The following is a 22,256-nucleotide window of genomic DNA, read 5'->3' on the forward strand; positions in this document are numbered from 1 at the left end:
TAAGAGAGTTTAAATGGTTCCATACATAAAAATTATCTTTAAATATATATGAAAAATAATTATATGAAAAATAACTCAAAATAGATTACAATGTACACTAAGAGATATTTCTTTGTGGCCTGTCTTCTGAAAAATTTGACTATTGGGAGCTATAAATTTCAGTAATTACTTATATAGAAATTCTACAATTATCTCTTAATTTGACCTTTGGAAGTATGAATACTACTTTAGACTTGTACTTTTCAGTTTAAATTCTAGTCTAAAGTTCTTTTTAGATTCTTGTGTATGTGTGTGTAGCTGTTTATTCCAGATCAGAGTTTGATCATTAACCCAGATTAATGCCTTAACCTAATATCAATGAGAGTTTCTCTGGCTGGCAATACCTTAGTATTCAAAGAGCTCTTTTCTTTTGCCTAAATGTTTCAATCTTGGCTCATATAAAGTAGGAGGAATACAAATCTTGATAAGCATTGGAATGGCATGAACAATATTATATTATCAGAGCATTAGAAATAATTGCATTTTTCTAAGAAAAGCATATCTTTGGGAATATAAAGATGTTATTATAGACACTGGGGCTGTAGTAATAAAGTCTGCTTTCATGCTTATCCTTAATTGATGCTGAATAATATACATTTCTGGGCGATTTTATTCTTTGCAGTGCTGGGAATCAAACCTACGGCCCTGAGAATGCTCGACAAGTGCTTTACCACTGAGCTATGTCCCCTAGGCAGAAAAATACATGTTTATCCATAGATAACCAGATCAGATCCATGTAAAATCTAGAGCACCTTGAACAAATTTTACTTAATTTTTATCAGCATATATTAATTGCGCAAAATAATATTACCCACTATATTTTCACATGTGTTACAATGTACATTAATCATATTCTTCCCCCATTTCACTCCCTTCTCCCTCCCCACCACCACTTCTTTGATCTCCTTCCTTTGCCAAATAGCTTGAACAACTTCTGCATTGCCTTTGAACATACAGAAAAATGGGACATCGTGAATATATGTATATCTTATCCATTTGCCTTGTCTCAAATTACTATCGTGATGCATAAATACTTGTACATGTTTAGTGAGTGCATATGACAATCTATAACCTTATAAATTGGAGAACATATAGATACATGCTTTTCTGTTTCCCAGGTCTCAGCTTCCCTAGGACTGAAGTTCTATTTTCTATCATCCAAGATACTAATTGTCAATAAGTACGCATCCATTGTATTGCCCAAAGGCAATACTGTTGTCACCCTTAATTAATCTGAATAGGAGGTATCTATAAGAGGGGAAGTATCTATTTTACATAATAGATTTCTTACTCAACTATGAGCTACTAAGGATCAGAAACCTAGTCTCATGCATATTTATATCTCCTATAGTAGGTATTCAATAAATGCTCCTTTTGTCTCATTTTAAATTGGTTTAACAATTTAAATTAAGGATATTTAAGTAAAATGGGCTTCATTTTCTTTTACAGGTGCAGGTGACATTGTTGCAATTATGATTGGCAATCTGAAAGGAACAAAAATTCTACATTCTATTCAAAGAGGCATCCAAGTAACAATGGTCATTGAAGTAGGGAAAAAACACGGTCCTTGGGTGAATCACTATTCAATTTTCTTCGTTTCCGTGTCCTTTTTCATTATTACTGCAGCAACTGTGGGCTATTTTATCTTTTATTCTGCTCGAAGACTACGGAATGCAAGAGCTCAAAGCAGGAAGCAGGTTTGTCAATATTCCTTTTTTCCAAAGTTAAAATATGTTTAATATTTTAATGTTAATTTCATTGTGATGCATTTTGATATACTTTAGTTGCTAGACCAAAGTCTATATCTATGTTCTATGAAATCTGGTCAGGTCATTTTTAAAAGTATATGAGCTTCCATCGTCTCAAATCTTTTCTTTGCTGTCACTTGTCAAGGAACTTAATTCTACTTGATTAAGTCTTTCACATCTCAACCAGGAACACAGCTAGTATTTAATTCCATATGTTCTTTCAAATAAACATTTTTCTAAATTAAAAAGCATTTCATACTCAATTAGGGAAATTGAGAAATTATAAATTACAGAGTGGGGCCAGGAGTTTGGCCTGGTGGTAGAGTGCCTAGCATGCATGAAGATCCAGGTTTGATTCCTCAGTATCACATACATAGAAAAAGCTGGAAGTGATGCTGTGGTTCAAGTGGTAGATCACTAGTCTTTAGAAAGCCCAAGGACAGTGCTTAGACCCTGAGTTCAAGCCCAGGACTGGAAAAAAAGTACAGAGAAAAAAAAACTTTATAAAAATCCAATATAGCCATGCACCAATGGCTCGCACCTCTAATCCTAGCTACTCAGGAAGCTGATCTAAACAATGTGGTTTGAATCCAGCAGGTCAGGAAAGTCTAGGAGACAATGATCTCCAATGAACAGCCCCAAAAAGATGGAAGTAGAGCTGTAGCTAATGCAGATAGCATCCAGGCCCTGAATTCAAGCCCTTGGACTGGCATATACATGCATACACACACATACACACATGCATACATGCATGCACGCACACACACACGCACGCCCAACCAATATAAAAAGGATGTGTGTTACATTTATGTTCATATTTGTTTGTTGAGTTGAACAAAGAGTCAGCTGAATTTCATGACAAGATATGTTTAAAGATCTAATCATGCATTTGCTAGCCTTCATGCTAAGTCACATGTTCCTATTTCCTATCAAATTCTAACACTGATCGATAAAGGGTACAAAATATAGAAATAGCAGAGCAAAACATCAAAATGTTATTGAACAGGGAACTACATAAACAGTTCTTTACTGCTCCTGTCCCCACCCTCTCTTTTCTCCTTACTAATTCTATGGTCAGTCCCATGTATACAACTTAAATTCTTTGACTGTTCAATCTCTTTGTTAACAGAGTCATTCCTGCGGTAATCATGGGGAAATGATTCTAGGATCTCCCAACAAATACCAAAATGTACATATCCAACTCAGGTTAAATCCTACTTCCCAATAGATTATGTCTGTACCTAAAGTAGCTGAAGTCACAGAAAAACACTTATGATATACTAACTGATCTCACTTTAAATAACCATAATCCCGAGAGAAATCTTATTGCTACTCTTTAATCCATATATTTTTAGCTATTTATTGTACTACTGGAATACTATTATATAGTACTGTCGACCTCCAATCCCTCCTAAAACTTAACTATCAACTTGTATCTGATTCCACTAAAAACTTGAAGCAATGAAAAGAGTACTTCCCAATCTACTGTCCTATCTATACCTGAGTCTCTATCCTACTCTTCTTATCTTCTGTTATTTTGTATGAACTGTTCCTTGTAAAAGTCAACTGTTCACAGGATCCTATTTTGTCTTTTTCTTTTCTTTTCTTTTTCTTTTTTTTTTAAATGCTGGTTTGGGGCTTGAATTCCTATCCCTGAGCCTCTCTGTTTTCAAAGCTGGCATACTACCACATGAGCCAAGGTGCCACTTCCAGCTTTTCCTGAGTAGTTCATTTAAGATAAAAGTCTCAAGGATTTTCCAACCCAGGCTGGCTTTGAACCATGAGCCTCAGATTCCACCTCCAATATAGCTAGGATTACAGGTGTGAGCTACCAGCCCCCAACTCCTTTTTGTCTTTTGTATGTATCATCCCAGCAATTGTATTGACTCAGACTTCTACTTTTGTTAACTAATACGTTTATTTCCTCTGTATCTTCCACACCAGCACAAAAGCATATTATCATTATACCCATTTTATAAAGGATTTCTTTGGAAATTATTTTGGAAGTTATTCTTTATTCTTCCTTTTTCTCTCACTTCCCATGTAACTGCCATCAGCAAATCTTGTTGGTTTGACTCTCATTATATATACAGAATCTGAGTATTGCATCCCAAAGCCATTGCATCTGCTCCCATCCATGTCACCATCAGAATTATTCCTTGTGCCTTCAAGTATTCTCAACCCAATACCAGAGTAGTTCACTTCTCCAGAGTGCTCAGGATGGCTTCAGTGCCCTCAGATGACTTTGTAGTAGAGGTAACAGACTATATTTTCACATATCCTCAGTCATTCCTCCAGAGACATGCATATCTTGCCACCTCATGTACTTTCTTCAGAAGAAGTAAACCCAGTTTATTTCAGAGTGGGAGGAGCACTATAAGAAAGTTCACTGAATTTAAGAGTAGATTAAAATTCAAATGTTAATATAAAATATCAATAAAAGATTAGATACCAGAAAGTGTTAATAAAAGATTTTATCTCAGTGTTTAAAGTTAACTAAGTTCTGTCTTTTTCTCAGATAAGCAGCTTATCACCTTGGTGGTAGATTCATCCTGTCACTCGGGGTGCTCAAAAGATGTTTAGAATTCATGTGCCAGGCTACTCCACAGTTTTACACCATGTTAATATTTTACATTTGTGAATATCATGCTATCTTTATCACTGAGGTGGAATGAAATTGCTATCCAGTATAAATAACTATTCAGAGAATATGGTTTCAGTAACAACAGTTTGGGTTCATGTATATTAACAGTATGGCATGTTTTTATATTCTAAGTGCTCCAATTTACAAACTGTCAGAAAGTATAAGGTTTGTAAAGAACTTTGACTTCAGTAGACATAATCTCATCAGTCAAGAACATTTCAGATTGTAATTTATTTTATAGAAATTATCATCCAATGCTGGGAGTGGTTGCTCTCGCTTGTAAGCCTAGCTTTTCAGGAGGCTGAGATCTGAGGATCGAAGTTCAACGACAGTCCTGGTACTAAAGTTTGTGAGACTCTTATCTCCAATTAATCACCAGAAAATCAGGAGTGGTGCTGTGGCTCAAGGGGTAGAGTGGTAGCTTTGAGCTAAAGAGCTCAGGTATAACACCCAGGCCCAGGAGTAGGGAAGTAGCCTTGAGCTGAAGAGCTCTGGAACAGCATCCAGGCCCAGAGTTCAAGCGCAACAACTGGGGGAAAAAAAGAAATAAGCATCCGAGCCACATTCCAGTGTCCCAACATCTGTAATTCTAGCTACTCAAGAAGCTGAGAACTGTGGATCACAACGTTGCTGCCAAACCAGTCAGGAAAGTACATGACACTCTGATCTCCAATTAACTACCAAAAAAGCTGGAACTGGAGCTGTGGTTCAAGTGGTAGAGTGAGGAATAGTGCCCAGGACCTTAGTTCCAGTCCTGGTACTTACTAGGACACACACAAAAATTAACCTCTGTAGCATTGTTCAAAAATGGCTGTGCATTGCAGCACTATTTACAATAGCAAAGATATGGAAACAACCCAGATGCCCCTCAGTTCACAATAGAATTCTATGCTACCATCAGAAAGAACGACATCACCCCATTTGTAAAGAAATGGAAATACTTGGAAAAAAATCATATTAAGTGAAGTAAGCCAGACTCAAAGGAACATAGGCTCAATGGTTTGCCTCATTTGTCATAATTAATATAAACCTTGGACTCTCCTAGCAGAGGTTTACAATAGGGCAAAACCTAGATACATAAAGCCATATAGTATGATGCTAAATGAAAGGACCTCCAGGATATAGAAACAAGAGCCATATAATATGATTGTTGATCTTAATGTACTATGTTATTTCTCATCTGTTTTGCTGTCCCTTGGTTATCTCATATTATTTACAGTATCGTACCTTGTCATCTGATGTATTTTATATATGTTTATTTGGTTATTTGAAATAGGATAGGGAAGAGGGAAAACATGATGAGGGGAGGGGTTGCGGGGAAGGAAATGGAGACAAAAACATGAGAAAGGGTATCAGTGTTTGTGCAATAATGTACCTTTTATCTGGTGAATATAATGTAACCCTTCTATTAATTACAATAAAAATATATTTTAAAAAAAGAAAAAAATGGCTGTGCATATGGGAGGCTAACATCTAGAAGATCATAGTTAGAAGCCAGCCTGGGCCTATAAATTTTCAAAGTTCCATTTCCAGTTAACCAAAAAGCTAGATTGGAAGCACAATTCAAATAGGGAAGCACCAGCTATTCAACTAAGTCTAGAAATTAGAGGCCCTAAATTCAAGTCAAAGTACTGCCAAAAATTATTTTATTTTTAAAACTTTATTGTGAAGGTGATGTACAGAGGGGCCCAGTTATATAAGTCAGATAATATGTACATTTCCTTTTGAGTAATGTCGCCACCTCCCTCATTTGCTCCCAGTCCTCCCCCCCCACCCGATTTCCCTAACCCGAAGGTATAGAGCTCATTTCCAACATAGGGTCTTAGTGGGTTGTACTTCAGCCTTTGTCCCACCATTTCTGTTTTCCCTTCCCTCCCCAAGTCAGATAAACTTACATACAAAAGAAAGGGTACAGAAATCAAAAACAGTAACAGAAGGGAAAACCCAAGGAAGAAAAGAGAAACAAACAGTACAGTTTATAAAAAGCCTCACTCTTTATTTCATTTCTTGGAGTTCATTTTAATAAGCATCATTTGTTTATGATGATATGAACATAGTTATTGAGCCTTTGTGATTTTCTCCTAAGAATATTCTCCTTTGTTCTCACTGTGTAAATGTTTAGACTGCTGTTTAATTAATTATGTCCTAGTATAATTGTCTTTGACTATCCATTGGGTTTACTTGTAGATTTATAGGCATATTTGGGGGGGGGGTTATCAGGCTTGAACTTGGCCTGGGCACTGTCCTTGAGCTCTTTAGCTCAAGGGTGCCACCCTACCCTTGAGCCAAGCCCCACTTCCCATTTTCTAGAGGTTAATTGGAGATAAGAGTCTCAGGTCCTTTTGTGCCTGGACTGGCTTGGAACTTTGATCCTCAGATCTCAGCCTCCTGAGTAGCTAGGATTACAGCTTATAGGCACATTTTAATTACTTTATGTGAGGGAAACCAGGCAGACTATGTTTTGGAGGGGTTCTGCCTTACTTAGTATATTTTTTCCAAGTCTTTCTATTTCCTTACAAATGGGGCAATGCCATTCTTTCTGATGGAAGCATAGACTTCAATTGTGTGTATATACCACATTTCCTTGATCCATTTATCTACTGAAGAGCATCTGGGTTGATTCCATATTTTGGCTATGGTAAACACTGCTGCAATGAGCATGATTGTGTTGGTGGCTTTAGTTTAGCCTGATTTGTGATCAGTTCAATATAGGCCATAAATGGGATTTCTGAGTATCTTTTAGATAGGAGGCTCTTGTCTGATGCATAGCTAGTAATGATCGGCTTCCATTCTGTGGGCTTTTTATCTTGCTAGCTATATACTTTGCCATGCAGAATCTCTTGAATTTGATGCAGTCCCATTTATGTAGTCTTCCTTTTGTTTGTTGTGATTCTGGATCTCTCGACTACTACTTAGGAAATTTCGACCTGTGCAAAGGAACCTTGGTGTTTCCCCTATCCCTTCCTGTAATATTTTCAGGGTATCTGGTCTAACATTGAGGTCTTTGATCCATTTGGAACTGATTCTGATGCAAGTGATATATAGGGATCTATCTTTAGTTTTCTACTCATGAACAGCCAATTCTGTCAGCACCATTTGTTGAAGAGACTGTGTTTCTTCAGCTTGTGGTGTTGGCTTCCTTATCAAATATTAGGTGGCTCAAAAATTATTTTAAAAATGAAAAGAAGGGTCCAGGAGTTTGGCCTAGTGGTAGAGTGCTTGGCTAGCATGCACGAATACCTGGGCTCGATTCCTCAATAAAGAAAGAAAGAAAAAAAGAAAGAAAGAAAGAAAGAAAGAAAGAAAGAAAGAAAGAAAGAAAGAAAGAAAAGAAAAGAAAAATAAAAAGAATGGGGGCCTGGAGTTTGGCCTAGTTCTAGAGTGCTCACCTAGTTTTCACAAATGCCAAGGTTTGATTCTTTGGTACCACATACATAGAAAAAAACAGAAGTGATGCTTTGGCTCAAGTGGTAGAGCTCTAGCCTTGAGAAAGCCCAAGGATAGTGCTTAGGCCTTGAGTTCAAGCCCCAGGACTGGCAAAAGATGAAAATAATGATATTTAACCATCTCATCTATTAGAGAAAGCATTTAAAAGAACATCTTTTATTACTTTGTGGTAGTATATATTTCTTTATCCTTTGGTAACAAAGCAACCTAATAAATAGCCAATAATTACTTTCATTCATAAATACTTCATATAGCTTTTCTTGACTTGTTTTTTTAAACAGGTGGAGCTTGATGCACATGATGTAATTTGTAATGATTTAATGTAGATTTAATATGCAACTTGTATTTCACTGATAAAAATAGTGATGCGGAGCTATAGAAAATTTTTATTAAGATACTAGGGGAAAATAACACATTCAGGAATTTATTCCTTCTAAAGATTAAAATTCATATTACATAATGTTAGGTACACTGGTAACTGTATAGCCATATGTTTTGATGACTACTCAGATGAATCCCCAGATGTTATGGCTTGGCACATTATAGAAACTACATAGGAAGACACATCATTCCTGTTTATGTGGGTGGAAAAATTTTTAAACAGGATGGACATTTTCAGTGACTTATAGATGAAAATAATAAATAATGCATTATAAATGGATTGGAAAGAAGATTGTAGGAAAGCTTATAAAACACCCAAACTAAATGACGTGTGAAATTGACCACTACAATTGACTCTCATGTAGAGTACCCAACACTTTGGGGGTTTTGCACCATTGATACTCAGTAGCAACTCATCTGTTGGAATAAATACTGCCCAATAATACAAAAGAGGGCACTGGTCTCCAGATAGTGGGATACACTAAATTTACATTTAATGAAGAGTTCTTTAAGAAAAGACAAAATCGTTAATAGAAGGAATCATCTTCCAATAGTAGGGAAATAGATGAGTAACCATTTGAGAGGGTAGTAAGGCTTTGATTAAGTAGTCTATACACCCAACACATAATGCAAGGAAATGCTGGGACTCAAACTTAAGAATAAGCATAAAGATCACAGTGTCAGCTCCCGAGTCTGTACTGTGTCCCTGGCCGGTCAGTTCATCATCTATTTCCCCTGGCCGGTCAGTTCACCATCTACTTCCCCAATAAAATTCACCTTTTTATATGAAAAAAAAGAATAAGCATAAAGTCTCACCCAAAAGAGTCTATCAATCACTTATAATACAACTTGGGATGAGGTGGGGGAAGGAAAAGTGAGAGAAAAACATGGGAGGTGTAAAAATATTCAAGTAATGTACTCAAGTAATGTACCTTACACATGTGACTGAAACCCCTTTATACATCACTCTGATAATGAAATAAAATTTAAAAAAATGGAAACATAAGTAACCCAAGTGGGGTACTAGGCTTCCATGTCTTAGGTATGGAAATTCAGATAGAAAATCTTTTATACTCATCCAGGCTGCCATTTTTACAGAAACTTGTGGAAGGGATTGAAACTTTGATTACTGACCTCTCAGTGGTCTTGACCAAATAGCCAAAATTAAGACTAGCTGATGCATAAAGACGAGTATCATGTGTTTTCTCTAACATATGGAATTGGAGGAGTCATGAAAGTAAAAAGGGGACTGTAATGGGTAAAGAGGAAAAGAGAGAGGTTGGAGGGTATGTTGAGAGGGTAAACTATTATCAAAGTGCATTATATGTGTGAAAATGCCAAAATAAAACCCATTATTTTGTACAATTTGTGTGTTCTAGTAATAAAAAAAAAAGAAAGAAATGACTCTCTAATGGAAGGAGTATCAACATTCAGGAAGTAATGTACTACCTAATGAATGTAATTGTAACCCCTCTGTTTATCACCCCACCAATAAAAGAAAAGAAAAAAAAAGAAATGATTTTCTAGTAGAAGTACAACTAATACTGAAATGATGCCCATGTGTTCCCCAGGGGTAGAAGATGACCTTGCTATACAAAACTTAAGAGGAACTATAATGTTGTGAATTAAGACAATGATTTTCTTTATGCCCAAGTAATATGAAAACTAGAAATGACTAAATAATTGCCACTACTGAAATTTGACCATAATATTTTGTATATGATAAAGGTCAAATTATGTAAGAACCTTTAGTAAACACCTCTTTGATACTTCCTGACTTATTCTGTAACTAAACCAAGCTATCATAAGTATACCATGACATGGAGTAGTATCGGTATTGTTGATAAGATTCAACTATCTTATATAAATAAATCAAATAGTCATTGAACATATTAGAAGATTCAACTAAAATCTTTCAGGATGTAATCCCAAGTGGATAGAGACTGGCTTGAGGAAGAAAAATAATTTATACTGTATTAAATAGCTCTGTATAAGTTTGTCACAAAGTTCAAGGAGCCATAATTCAAGTGGAGAAATGGATGATGAAATTGACATAATAAATGATATTATTGATGGTCTTATTGAATGGAGGAATTGTTCTCTTGAGTATATTTTCACACATTTTTGGCTTTTGAAACTATTGTACATATTTTATATTATTTTTATGGTACAATATATGGGTATGTATATATACAAATACTGTACAATATTAATAAACAGTCCTGTAGGTACTGTACTAATGAAAATATATGTATACTATACTCACTGAATACTATGCATATAATTAAAGATATATTTGCACTATATGCTAATATGGATACATAACATTTATAAATATTTCACTCATTATAATAACTAATTCCTTACTAAATGAAGTATTTGCAAATGAAAACTGTACCAACAATTACTTCATTGTCTGATGATTTCATTGTGAAAAAGCTTTGATCAAGTAAAAGAAGATATGAATGGGAGAAAGGAGGTTAAAAGGGAAAGGGATGGGCTGGGAGAAAAGACTTAAAGAGCACAACTAGTTGCTTACTTCTTACATGTCCTCAAGGTAACCATTGTTGGACCTTAATGTATGGGTATGTGGCCTTCAAAGTATTCTCTATGTTAGGGATTGGTGATATTGTTGTATAAAACAGGAGCAGTAGGCCATGTTGTACCAGATTGTCAGGGTTTCCTTGTATAACAATCAAGAAAGATGATATATGCCTGATTTCTTTGTTAGGTTTCTGTTTAGCTAGCATGGACAGTTGCCAGCAGGTTACAGCTAGTAATCAGGCCCCCATCTGAGTTTTGTAGTATGATACACAAATTGGCTCCCTGAACAGAGATATGCTATACATTTCCCTGTAGTTTGTTTTGCCAGAGATAGCACAACAGATGAAGGGGGGCTATACTACATTAATAATTTAAAATTTGTTGCTGAACTTAAAGTAATATTAAAAATTATCAGTAACATTTCCAGTTATATTGAATTTTCTACTTCATCAGAATATGAAGTTTGAAAATTCTTCATATAGTTGCATACTCTACCATGATCAACACACACACACACACACACAGACAGACAGACAGACAGACAGACAGACAGACAGATGGAATGTTTACATATATGGCTTTGAACAGCAATTCTGTTATCCTCAAAAGTACCTAGCATTATGTTAGATACCAGTGCCTGGCTAAGTTTTTAAGCATTCTGTTTTATAAAGTGTAAGCCAAATTTATGAATGTTTCTCTTTTTTTACCAGTCATGGGCTTGAGCTCAGGGCCTGAGCAATGTCCTTGGACTTTCTCAAGGCTAGAGCTCTACCTCTTGAGCCTCTGCACCACTTCCAGCTTTCTTCAATGTATATGGTACCAAGGAATCAAACCAGGGCCTTCGTGCATGCTAGGCTAGCACTCGACCACTAGTCTAAACTCCTGGCCCAAATGTTTCTTTATAAAAGGTAATAACTTCAGTACAGGAAAATCTGCTTTGCCTTTCTTGCTCTTGCATACCCTGCCCCCATCAGATAATTAGGTTTAACTACAAACTCATGGTATTCATGTGGATTTCAGTTAAATTGAAAGCTAAATAACTTGTGATCAAAAGCCAAACTTGTAAATCACCAAAATAAAGCATATTTTTATTTTACCTAATTGTATATAAAGACACAAATGAGTAAGTATATCTTTTCATTCACTACAATTTACTCTTCATTATAATGAAAAGTAAACGTTTATTTGACATTTCATTATTAGCCCCAATAAATTCCCATTCATAAAAAATCTCCTGTATAATTAAGATTTCAATTGACTAGAGGCACTGAAGATTTGATTTGTCAAAATAGCAATATTATGCTTCTGTTAAGCAAAGCAGCCAACAACCAATGTTTTCATATTAGTTATTTTTCTCATTATTGTGACCAAAATACCAGAGAGAATAACTTAAAGGAAGGAATATTTATTTGTATAAATCTGCTTTTCTATAAAAAGAAAAATTCAGAGAGTTCAGTTCGTGTTCACTTGACCCCATGAGCCTGGGTAGAACATCATGATGGTAGGAACATGTGGCACAGGAGAGCTGTTCACCTCATAGAAGACTTGAAGCAGGGTGGGGGACGTCATATGATATATTGGATATATTTGTATTTGGTTATTTGAAATTGGATAGGGAAGGGGTGAAAACAAGATGAGGGGTGGAGGGTGGGAGGGAGGGAAATGGGGACCAAGACATGAGAAAGGGTATCAATGTATGTGAATTAATGCACCTTCTATCTGGCAAATATCATGTAACCCTTCTATTAATTACAATAAAAATATATGAAAAAAAGAAACAAAAAAAGAATAATAGCTGACTTTGAGAAGTTCTCCACTTTAATTCTTTTATCTCCTTTGCAAGAAATACAAAGCTTTTTGATGACTTCTTTGATATTATGCAACAGAGCCAGTGTACTATAGAAGAGAGATCATGAGCTTTAAAACCAGGTATAACCTGAGGCCTAACTGAATCACAGCCCTACTACAAACCAGCTGCCTGGACTTTAGTCATGCTTCAGAACCCCAGTTTTCATGTCTATAAACTTGGTTATTAAAATGCCTATTTCACAAGGCTGTTAATGATTATACATGGTGACATGTAAAAATCTTAGGGATCAACCTGACAGATGCTAAGAGCCAATAAATGCTGTCTAAAACTTTCTTCCAAAAATTTAGTTGAGTAGAAGGGGTTTTTTTGTTGTTTTTGGGTTTTTGGGGGTTTTGGGGGATTTGGGGGTTTTTTTTTGCCAGTCCTGGTCTTGAGATCAGGGACTGAACACTGTCCTTGGGCTTTCTCAAGGCTAGAGCTCTACCACTTGAGCCTCAGCACCAATTCTGGCTTTTTTTTATGTATATGGTTCCAAAGAATCAAACCCCTGTCTTCGTGCATGCTAGGTAAGCACTCTACCACAAGGTCAAACTCCTGGTCCCTGAGTAGAGGTTATTTTTCCTTCATTTTTCTTTATTTTAATGTATAGAGGGGTTATAGTTTTATTCACCAGGTAGTAGGTGCATTACTTCTCACACATTGATACCCCTTCTCATGTTTTGGTCCCCATTTCCCTCCCCCCATCTCCTGAGTAGAGGGTTTTTATGAAATGTCTTGGATGAGGAAGCAATGAAAGTCTGTTTATACTTTCCAAGTTTAGAAGCTATTTTTGAGCAACTACTAGCCATGATAAGAACTGTTTTAAAACATACTAAAGTCCAGTCCTCCATCTATTCACAATCTTGTATTAAAGGAAGATAAATAAATAATAGTTATTGAATATGATAATAGAGGAAACAATACACCACTGAAAATTACAGGGTAGAAGAGAGTTCATTCTGATATGCGTTGATATTGGGGAAATCTCCAATATTATTTTGTAACAATGTAGATATGTTATTCAAATTCTAACTTTAGGGAATAAATTTCCATTTAGATTGAGCATATTATTTTTTATTATTTTTAATATTTTTATTGTGATTAATAGAAGGGTTATATTAATATTCACTAGATAGAGGGTACATGACTTCACAAATATTGATACCCTTTCTCTTGACATGGTCCCCATTTCCCTCCCTCCCTCCCCCTGCTTACCTTGATTTCCCCCCTTCCCTGTCCAATTTCAAATAACCAATTAAGCACGTATAAAATATATCAGATAACAAGGTGAAATATTGTAACAATATGAGATAACCAAGGGATGGCAAAATAGATGAGAGATACATAGTACATTAAGGACAACAGTCACTCATTATATGGCTTTTGTTTCTTTATCCTGAAGGTCCTTATATTTAGTGTCATACTATTTGGCCTTATGTCTCTATTTTGTTCTATTGTAAATTTCTGCTAGGAGAGCCCAAGGTTTCTACTGATTATGACAAATAAGGGAAACCATTGAGCCTATGTTCCTTTGAGTTTGGCTTACTTCGCTTAATATGATTTTTTCTAAGTCTTTCCATTTCCTTACAAATGGGGCAATGTCGTTCTTTCTGACAGCAGCATAGAATTCCATTGCTTATAAATACCACATCTTGTTGATCTACTCATCAACTGAGGGACATCTGGGTTAGTTCCATGTCTTTGCTATGGTAAATAGTGCTGCAATGAACATCATTGTGCTAGTGGATTTAGTATGCCCTTGTTTCTGGATGATTGGGTAAATGCCAAGTAGTGGAATTGCTGGGTCATAGGGGAGCTCTATGTTTAGTCTTTTGAGAAACTGCCATACTGCTTTCCATAGTGGTTGAACGAGTTTGCACTCCCACCAATAGTGTAGTAGAGATCCCTCCTAGCCACATCCCCTCCAGCATATGGGGCATATTATTTTTAAATGTTGCAAATATTTAGATTAGCCCCATGAAATTGAGTATTTTGTGTAGTATGTTCTGGTATCTCACACTTTTCCCCATGGCTTTTTTATATTGTCCTTACCATCACCTTTTAAAAATATCAATCATATATAATATGTTGATTTAAACATGCTTGGACATATAATGAATGATTGTTGTCCTTAATGTACTATGTTGTCTCTCATCTCCTTTGCTGTCCCTTGGTTATCTCATATTGGTATAGTATCTCACTTTGTTATCTGATATATTGAACTTATTTGTATTTGGATATTTGAAATTTGATAGGGAAGGGGGGAAAACCAAGACGGGTGGGGGGTGTGGGGGGGGGGAGGGAAATGGGTACCAAGACATGTGAAAGGGTATCAATGTATGTGAATTAATGCACCTTCTATCTGGCAAATATCATGTAACCCTTTTACTAATTACAATAAAAAAATTAAAAAAAAATAAACATGCTTGGAATAGAAAGCTTTTTTGTGCCCATACTGAGTAGAACTTGGGACCTGGCATTTCCCCTTGACTTCATTATTAAGGCTGGCAGTATACCCCTTGAGTCACAGCTCCACTTCTGGTTTTTTGGTGGTTAATTAGATATAAGAGTCTCATAGATGGGTCAGGACTGAGACCTAGTGGCAGAGTGCTTGCCTAGCAGGCATTGAAGCCCTGGGTTCAATTTCTCCATATCATACACACAGAAAAAGCCAAAAGTGATCCTATAGTTCAAGTGGTGAAGTGCTAGTAAGCTCAGGGACAATGCTCACGCCCTGAGTTCAAACCCAGGACTAGCCAAAAAAAAAAAGAATTTCACAGATTCTCCTAACCAAGTTGGCTTTGAACTAAGATTCTCAGGTCTCAGCCTCCTGTGTAGTCAGGATTACAGGCATGAGTAATTGGTGCCATGTCAAAAAACCAAACTATATAGACTCAACCAAGTAAATGCCCTAAATAAGCATCACTTACTTATGAATTCATTTCCCCAAATGGGTTCTAGAGCTCTTTTTCTTAAACCTAAATTAGAACTACTTTAAAAACAAAGAGCAAATGATTACTAAATACATATTATGAGTATACTACTGCTTACCCTCTTCACTTCCCTATTTTGTCTTGTTGGCTTTATTTTTTCCTCTGGTTTTTTGTCCTCTTAACATCTGAGTAGCTCATGATCTATGTGACAAGAATGTAGTAACATTTAGAAATCTAGGCCAGGGTTATTCACTAATAGGATTGCCAAATTTTATAGACCATAGAATTGAGGAACTAATAAATCATCAAAAGAATTGTAGATGGTTATAGTATAACGGGTTCTTAGAGTTCCAATAAAAGCTCTATTGTTCAGGGTTGAAGAACATCGGGCTCACAGGCTGTATAAGGCCCCAGACATCAGCTAGTGAATTATTGGAAAGATATGTATGCATTTCCTTGGCTGCATAAGGTTCACCTACATGTATTGATAATTTGTATGGCCAGTGAGTATACAAATACACAAATGGTCCTTGGCAGAAAATCAATCCCCTGCCCTTGTCAATCTGTATGCCCTTTTGTACAATTATATTCCCTCTTACTTTTCCAAACTTCCATGTACTCATCTTTAAGTTGGAATATTACATCTTTCAGTGGTCTGTCATGAAAACCAAATGAGGTATTAGATACCAATAATGATTTTTACTGCTGGCAGCATGGCTCAAATTGAAGAATGCTTGCCTGACAATGACAAGGCATTAAGTCCAAAGCCCAGTACCACCAAAAGAAAAAGATGTTTAAAGCCAAGTGTGGTGATACACACCCATAATTCTGTAATCCCAGCACTTTGGAGACTGACAAAGGAGGATCATGAATGCAAGGACAGCCTCTGCTAAATAGCAAGACAGTCTCAAATTTTGAACAATCTTAACATTATAACAAGTGTGGAAATTTTAAGGCACTCATAGTAGTAGATTCCTACTCCAAGCTCCCTTCATCTTAACTGGTCTGCATTGGAGCTGACACCAGTCAACTCTGATATTTCGATCAAGACATTTCTTCTTTTGGGAGCACCAGTTTTATTAACTGTCAAATTAGTTTCTACAAATACTAAGTGTCTTCTGTTCTCCAACATTATTATTTACTTATAATGTAGATAACAAAATAGAAGTGAAAAAATGTGTGCTAATGAAAAGATTAATCATAGAATCTCCCTTTTAACTTACAATTAAGTTCCAAAAGATGAACAAAGGAGCTTTCACTAACATTTCTTTCCTTCTTGTTTTTTGTTTTGTTTTGTTTGTTTTTGTTTTTGTTGGTCTACTCTGTGCCTGGGCACTGTCCCTGAGCCCTTCAGCTCAAGCTTATTGCTCTACCCTTGAGCCACAGCGCTACTTTAGGTTTTCTAGTGGTTAATTGGAGATAAGAATCTCATGGAACTTTCATGTCAGGGCTGGCTTTGAACTGTGATCCTCAGATCACAGCCTCCTGAGTAGCTAGGATTACAGGTGTGGGCCACCAGTGCCAGGCTTCTTTCCTTCTTAAGTTCTAGGCTTTCTTACTAATTCTATCCTATGTTTGCTAGTCAAGTAACAATCTGAGAGGTTTCTACATTTTGGTGGGCAGCAAAAAAATAGTTTTGTTAGTCATTTCCTTGGTTGCATGGCAAATAGCTTTCACAATGTAGTATCTTACATAGGAGACAGCTGTAGGCATTGAAGAGATTCCTCATTTAATTGTACTATGAATTGCTCCCTTCTAAACTATATTTGCTACAAATATGTATTGATTGCTACTATTGATTGCTAATGGTTATTTATGCATTATTAGCTTACAGTTTTATTTCATAGATTCTGGCATATATGCTACATGCCAGACAATATAAGATATTGTATTATTTCAACTGGGGACCCTGGTAGGTTAAAGAATATATGAAGATGAGAAAGCTACTTATATTCTCACAAATCCCTCTTTCTGAATATCTAATTCTTGCTGATGATTTTCTAGTAAGTTTGATCATTTTCCATTCAAAATAAGATTTTCTATCATCTTGCCATAGTACTCAGACCATCTGTTTGTGTGTATGTCAATCCTAGACCTTGAATTCATGACCTGAACTTTGTCCCTGGGTGTTAGTGCTCAAGGTTAGCAGCATTCTATAACTTGAACAACAGCTCCACTCCCAACTTTTTGTGGTTAATTGAAGCTGATATTCTCAAAAGCTGACCTGCCTGGGTTGGTTTTGTATCACAGTACTCACATCTCAGCCTCCTGAGCAGCTAGGATTACAAGCATGAGCCACCTATACCAGTCTTGCCCATGCCATCTTTACATGCCACATAATATCCAGTCATATGTGATACCTATCCTTACTTTAATTCACACATACATTTTGCTAGGGACATTACATATAGTAGACTTTGTTAAAGGGAAGTAGGAATTCTTTTCAGCATTTCATCAAATTTACAACTATCTCATATCACCAACTATTATTTTCCCTCTTGCCTGCTCACATCCCAGTGTTTCCTTTCTTCTGTGGTCATTTCCTCACCTGTTATGCTCCTCCAACATTCTGATCATTTCTGACTCAGTTACATATAGTGTTTTAGTTCTTATTCCCTGAATGAGCCTTGATCTTGACTTTGAATGTCCAGACTCATTTGGATATATGCTCAGTGAATCAAAAACTGTGACTACTCTCAGAGTCTAGTCTCCTTATTAAATGTTGGTAATTATAAACAGCATTTTTTCCTAATACCATATTTTGTAAGAATTAATGTTATCCTCATTTTGCAGATCAGCAAATAAATTCACAGAAGTAAATGACCTAGCCAACCACCGGCGGCTCACACCTGTAATCCTAGCTACTCAGGAGGCTGAGTTCTGAGAATTGTGGTTCAAAGTTTGTCTGGGCACAAAAGTCTGTGACACTCTTTATCTCCAGCTAACCACCAGAAAATTGAAAGCGGTGCTGTGACTCAAAGTGGTAGAGCAGTAACCTTGAGCTGAAGAGCTCAGGGATAGCGACCCCATCAGACCCCAGTCCCGATGACCTTAAAAAAAAAAGAATTAAATGACATGCATACATTAGAGACACCTCCACATCCATGGGTATTGAAGCACTATTTACAATAGCCACGTTATAAAGTCATCCTTAGTGTCCATGAACTGATGATTGGAAAGAGAAAATATGAATATAGAAAATGCAGAGTTGTTCAGCAATAAAGAGAGAAAGTCATTTTCAGGAAAATGGATCAAACTGGAAATTATCATGTTAAGTGAAATATACCAAAATCACAAAGATAGATATCTCATATTTTCTCTTATATGTGAAATCTAGACCTTAAGAAATGACATGGATGTAAATGGGGTGCACTGTTTTGGGGAGGATGAGTAAGAGCGGAGAAAGAAAGAAGGGAGAAGTAGGAGTAAATATAATTGAAATATAAATAAATTGTATTTAGGTATGAAAGAGCATAATTAAAGTCACTAAAACTGAAATAGGAGAAGAGACACAATGAAGTAATAAAGGGGGTGAATGTGGTCAAAATACATGTATGCAAATAACAAAGATTTATTTACCTAGAGTTATTCCTTGAAGAGGTGACAGAATTTGATTTTGATTCTAGATTCATTTGAATCCAACTCTTGTGTACTACCAACCAAACAAGACATTTCAATTTTAAAAAAGAAAGAAATTGGAATAGCTGAATCTTAAAGTCATTTGAGCTTAAAAGTAGAAAAATTAATTTGAAAGTCATAGCATCTGAACCCATTTGGAATAAAGACATATAGCTTTACCATTATGGTCCCAAGCTGTTGTTAAAAGTAAACAGGACAGGAAAACAATCATTAAAAAATTTCAGGAATAATCCTGCCTAATATCAGATAAATTGGGTATTATTTATATTCGATTAAATCTTTTATAATTCATTTATACATTGACTTTTACTTCATAAATATTCACTGATTCCCTTTCCCCAAAACCTTTTTCTTTTCAAAATACTTTGTCTAATACCTGTTGTTGTTTTTTCCTTCAGAGACAATTAAAGGCAGATGCTAAAAAAGCTATTGGAAGGCTTCAGCTACGCACATTGAAACAAGGAGACAAGGTACATTTATTGCTTTTAAATGCTAACGTGTTAAAGCAATGTTACTGAACCATGGTTCACACTGACTGTTCTTCCAAGATGATTTTCATTGGCATTTATAAACCTCATTGACTTTTAAAAATCTATTTGAGGCTACAACTATGCTGATAACATCCCCTAGCAATATCTAGTTACCAATCCCTGGAATCTATGAGTTTTATCTCATCTGGCAGAGAGAATTTTGCAAATAAGGAAAATTAAGGAAATTGAGATAGAAATTATTCTGGATTATCCAAAGAGTTGTCCTATAAATACAATCAGAGTATCTTTATCTGGTGGAGGAAGAGAGAGAGCTTTGACTATACAGAACAGTGGAAGATATGACAAGGAAGAAAAATTTGAAGCTATTGAAGGAAGAGGCTCTGAGCCAAGGAATGCATGCAGCCTCCAGAAGCCAGAAATTCAAGGAAGGGGATTTCCCTCTCAAGCATTCAGAAGGAACATAGAATTACCAACACCTCAATTTTAGACTTTTGACCAACAGGACAGTATGGGAATAAGGTTGTGATGTTTTAAATCACTAAATTATTGTAACTTGCTACCATAACAACAGGAAACAAATACAGTGCTTCATCGCAGCCTTCTTTGAACATCCTTTTTCAGATTTGGAACAGCTGAAAACAGCCATTGGTGTATAAAGCATATATCATAAAAAATAGTCATGGGACTTTTTCAAATAAAAAATACCATTTACCACAGCCTCTGAGGAATTAAATGCTTAGATATAAATAAAATATATACAAGATTTATATACTAAATATTGCAAAACAGAATGAAAGAAATCAATGAAAAATGTACATGTTTTCTTTGTCAAAAAATACTGTTGTTAGATCTCTATGCTCCCCGAACTAACCTTTAGATTCCACAGTTTCAATAAAACTCCTAGTGAGATATTTTATAGAAATGGTGAGGCTGAGTCTAAGTTTACATAGAAAAGTCAAAGAACTAGAACAAACAAAATAATTTTGATAAATAGGAACAGCTTTGGAAGTCAGTTATTGTGGTACTCACCCTGAATTACAGCACTTAGAAAGCTGAGGCATAATGATTATAAGATCAAAGGTAGATAGGAACTGCTAGCCAAGTGTTTCAAGAAAAAAAGTCAATTTTGGATGGTTCGTTTCGCAGGACTTGCAGAATGATTATAAAGCTGTAGCAAGCATGATAGTGTGGTATTCGAGAAAGAATAAACTTACAAATTAGTAGAATAGAACAGAGTCCAGAATAGATCGATACAAACCTGACCAACTTATTTTCTACAAAGATGAAAGATAAATTGTTCTAAAGGAAAGCTTTATGTGACAATCAGACATCCAGAAGAAAAAAGAAAAAACCTCAATCCATTCTCTGTGCTACATAAAAATTAACTGAAAATAGGTAACCAGACTAAATATACCTAGAGTTAGAAAATTCATACAAAACTGGAGAAAAATATATTTATGCTATTTGATACAAAACTACTTCTAATATATAATACCAAAGAAAAGTCTATAAAAAGAATGAGACATATGACCATCAAAACTGAAAGACACTATTAAGGGCTGTGAATGTGGCTTAGTGGTAGAGTATTACCTAGCATGCATGAGGCCCTGGGTTCATTTCCTCAGTCCCACATAAACACAGAAAGCTAAAAGGGGCACCATGGCTCAAGCTAAACCTCAGGGACAGTGCCCAGGCCCTGAGTTCAAGCCCCAGGACTGGCCAAAAGGAAAAAAGAAGACACTATTAAGAGAAGGCAACAGACAGGGTTGGGATCATGTATGCCTTGATTATGATGGGAAATAAGCTCCTAAGCGCCAATATACGTTTTCTAAAATTTATAGAGCTACACACTGAAAGAATAAATTTTATTTTGTTTACATACAATACAATGGGAAGGAATAATTATAAAACTTGTACAAACTGTTTTTCATGAATTCGGACAGGAGGAATAAAGGAGTCAGTGCAGCATCAAGTTCTTCTCTATTTTGTTGTTGATTTTGTTCTTTTTTTTTACTTTATTCTTTTTTTCATTGGTCAGGAATTTTTATTTTATTTTTTCATATATTTTTAATTGTAATTAATAGAAGGGTTACATAATATTCGCCAGATAGATGGTGCATTAATTCCCATACATTGATACCCTTTCACATGTCTTGGTCCCCATTTCCCTCCCCCCCACCTCCACCCCTCATCTTGTTTTTTCCCGTTCCCTATCCAATTTCAAATAACCAAATACAAATATATCCGATATATCAGGTAACAAACTGAGATACTGTAACAATATGAGGTAACCAAGGGACAGCAAAAGAGATGAGAGATAACATAGTACCTTAAGAACAACAATCATTCATTATATGACTTGCGTTTCTATGTCCTAGAGATCCTTGCATTTAGCGTCCTACTATATGGCCTTTTGTATCAAGGTTTTGCTCTATTGCAAATCTCTGCTAGGAGAGCCCAAGGTTTCTACTAATTATGACAAATGAGGGAAACCATTGAGCCTAAGTTCCTTTGAGTCTGGCTTACTTCACTTAATATGAT

General features: G+C 35.8%; 1 protein-coding gene across 2 annotated transcripts in view; it reads left to right on the plus strand.

Moving 5' to 3' along the window:
* The window catches only part of Rnf128 (ring finger protein 128), a 104,869-nt gene that overhangs the window by 69,851 nt on the left and 12,762 nt on the right, over nucleotides 1-22,256 (plus strand). For both annotated transcript variants that reach the window (XM_090325921.1, XM_090325922.1), the window contains exons 2-3: nucleotides 1,489-1,736; nucleotides 19,623-19,694. In XM_090325921.1, coding sequence (XP_090182047.1) covers nucleotides 1,489-1,736; nucleotides 19,623-19,694 — 320 coding nt within the window. The remainder of the gene's footprint in view (nucleotides 1-1,488; nucleotides 1,737-19,622; nucleotides 19,695-22,256) is intronic.

Source organism: Megascapheus bottae, chromosome X, assembly GCF_031878675.1.
Source record: "Megascapheus bottae isolate mThoBot1 chromosome X, mThoBot2.hap1, whole genome shotgun sequence".
Lineage (NCBI taxonomy): Eukaryota > Metazoa > Chordata > Mammalia > Rodentia > Geomyidae > Megascapheus > Megascapheus bottae.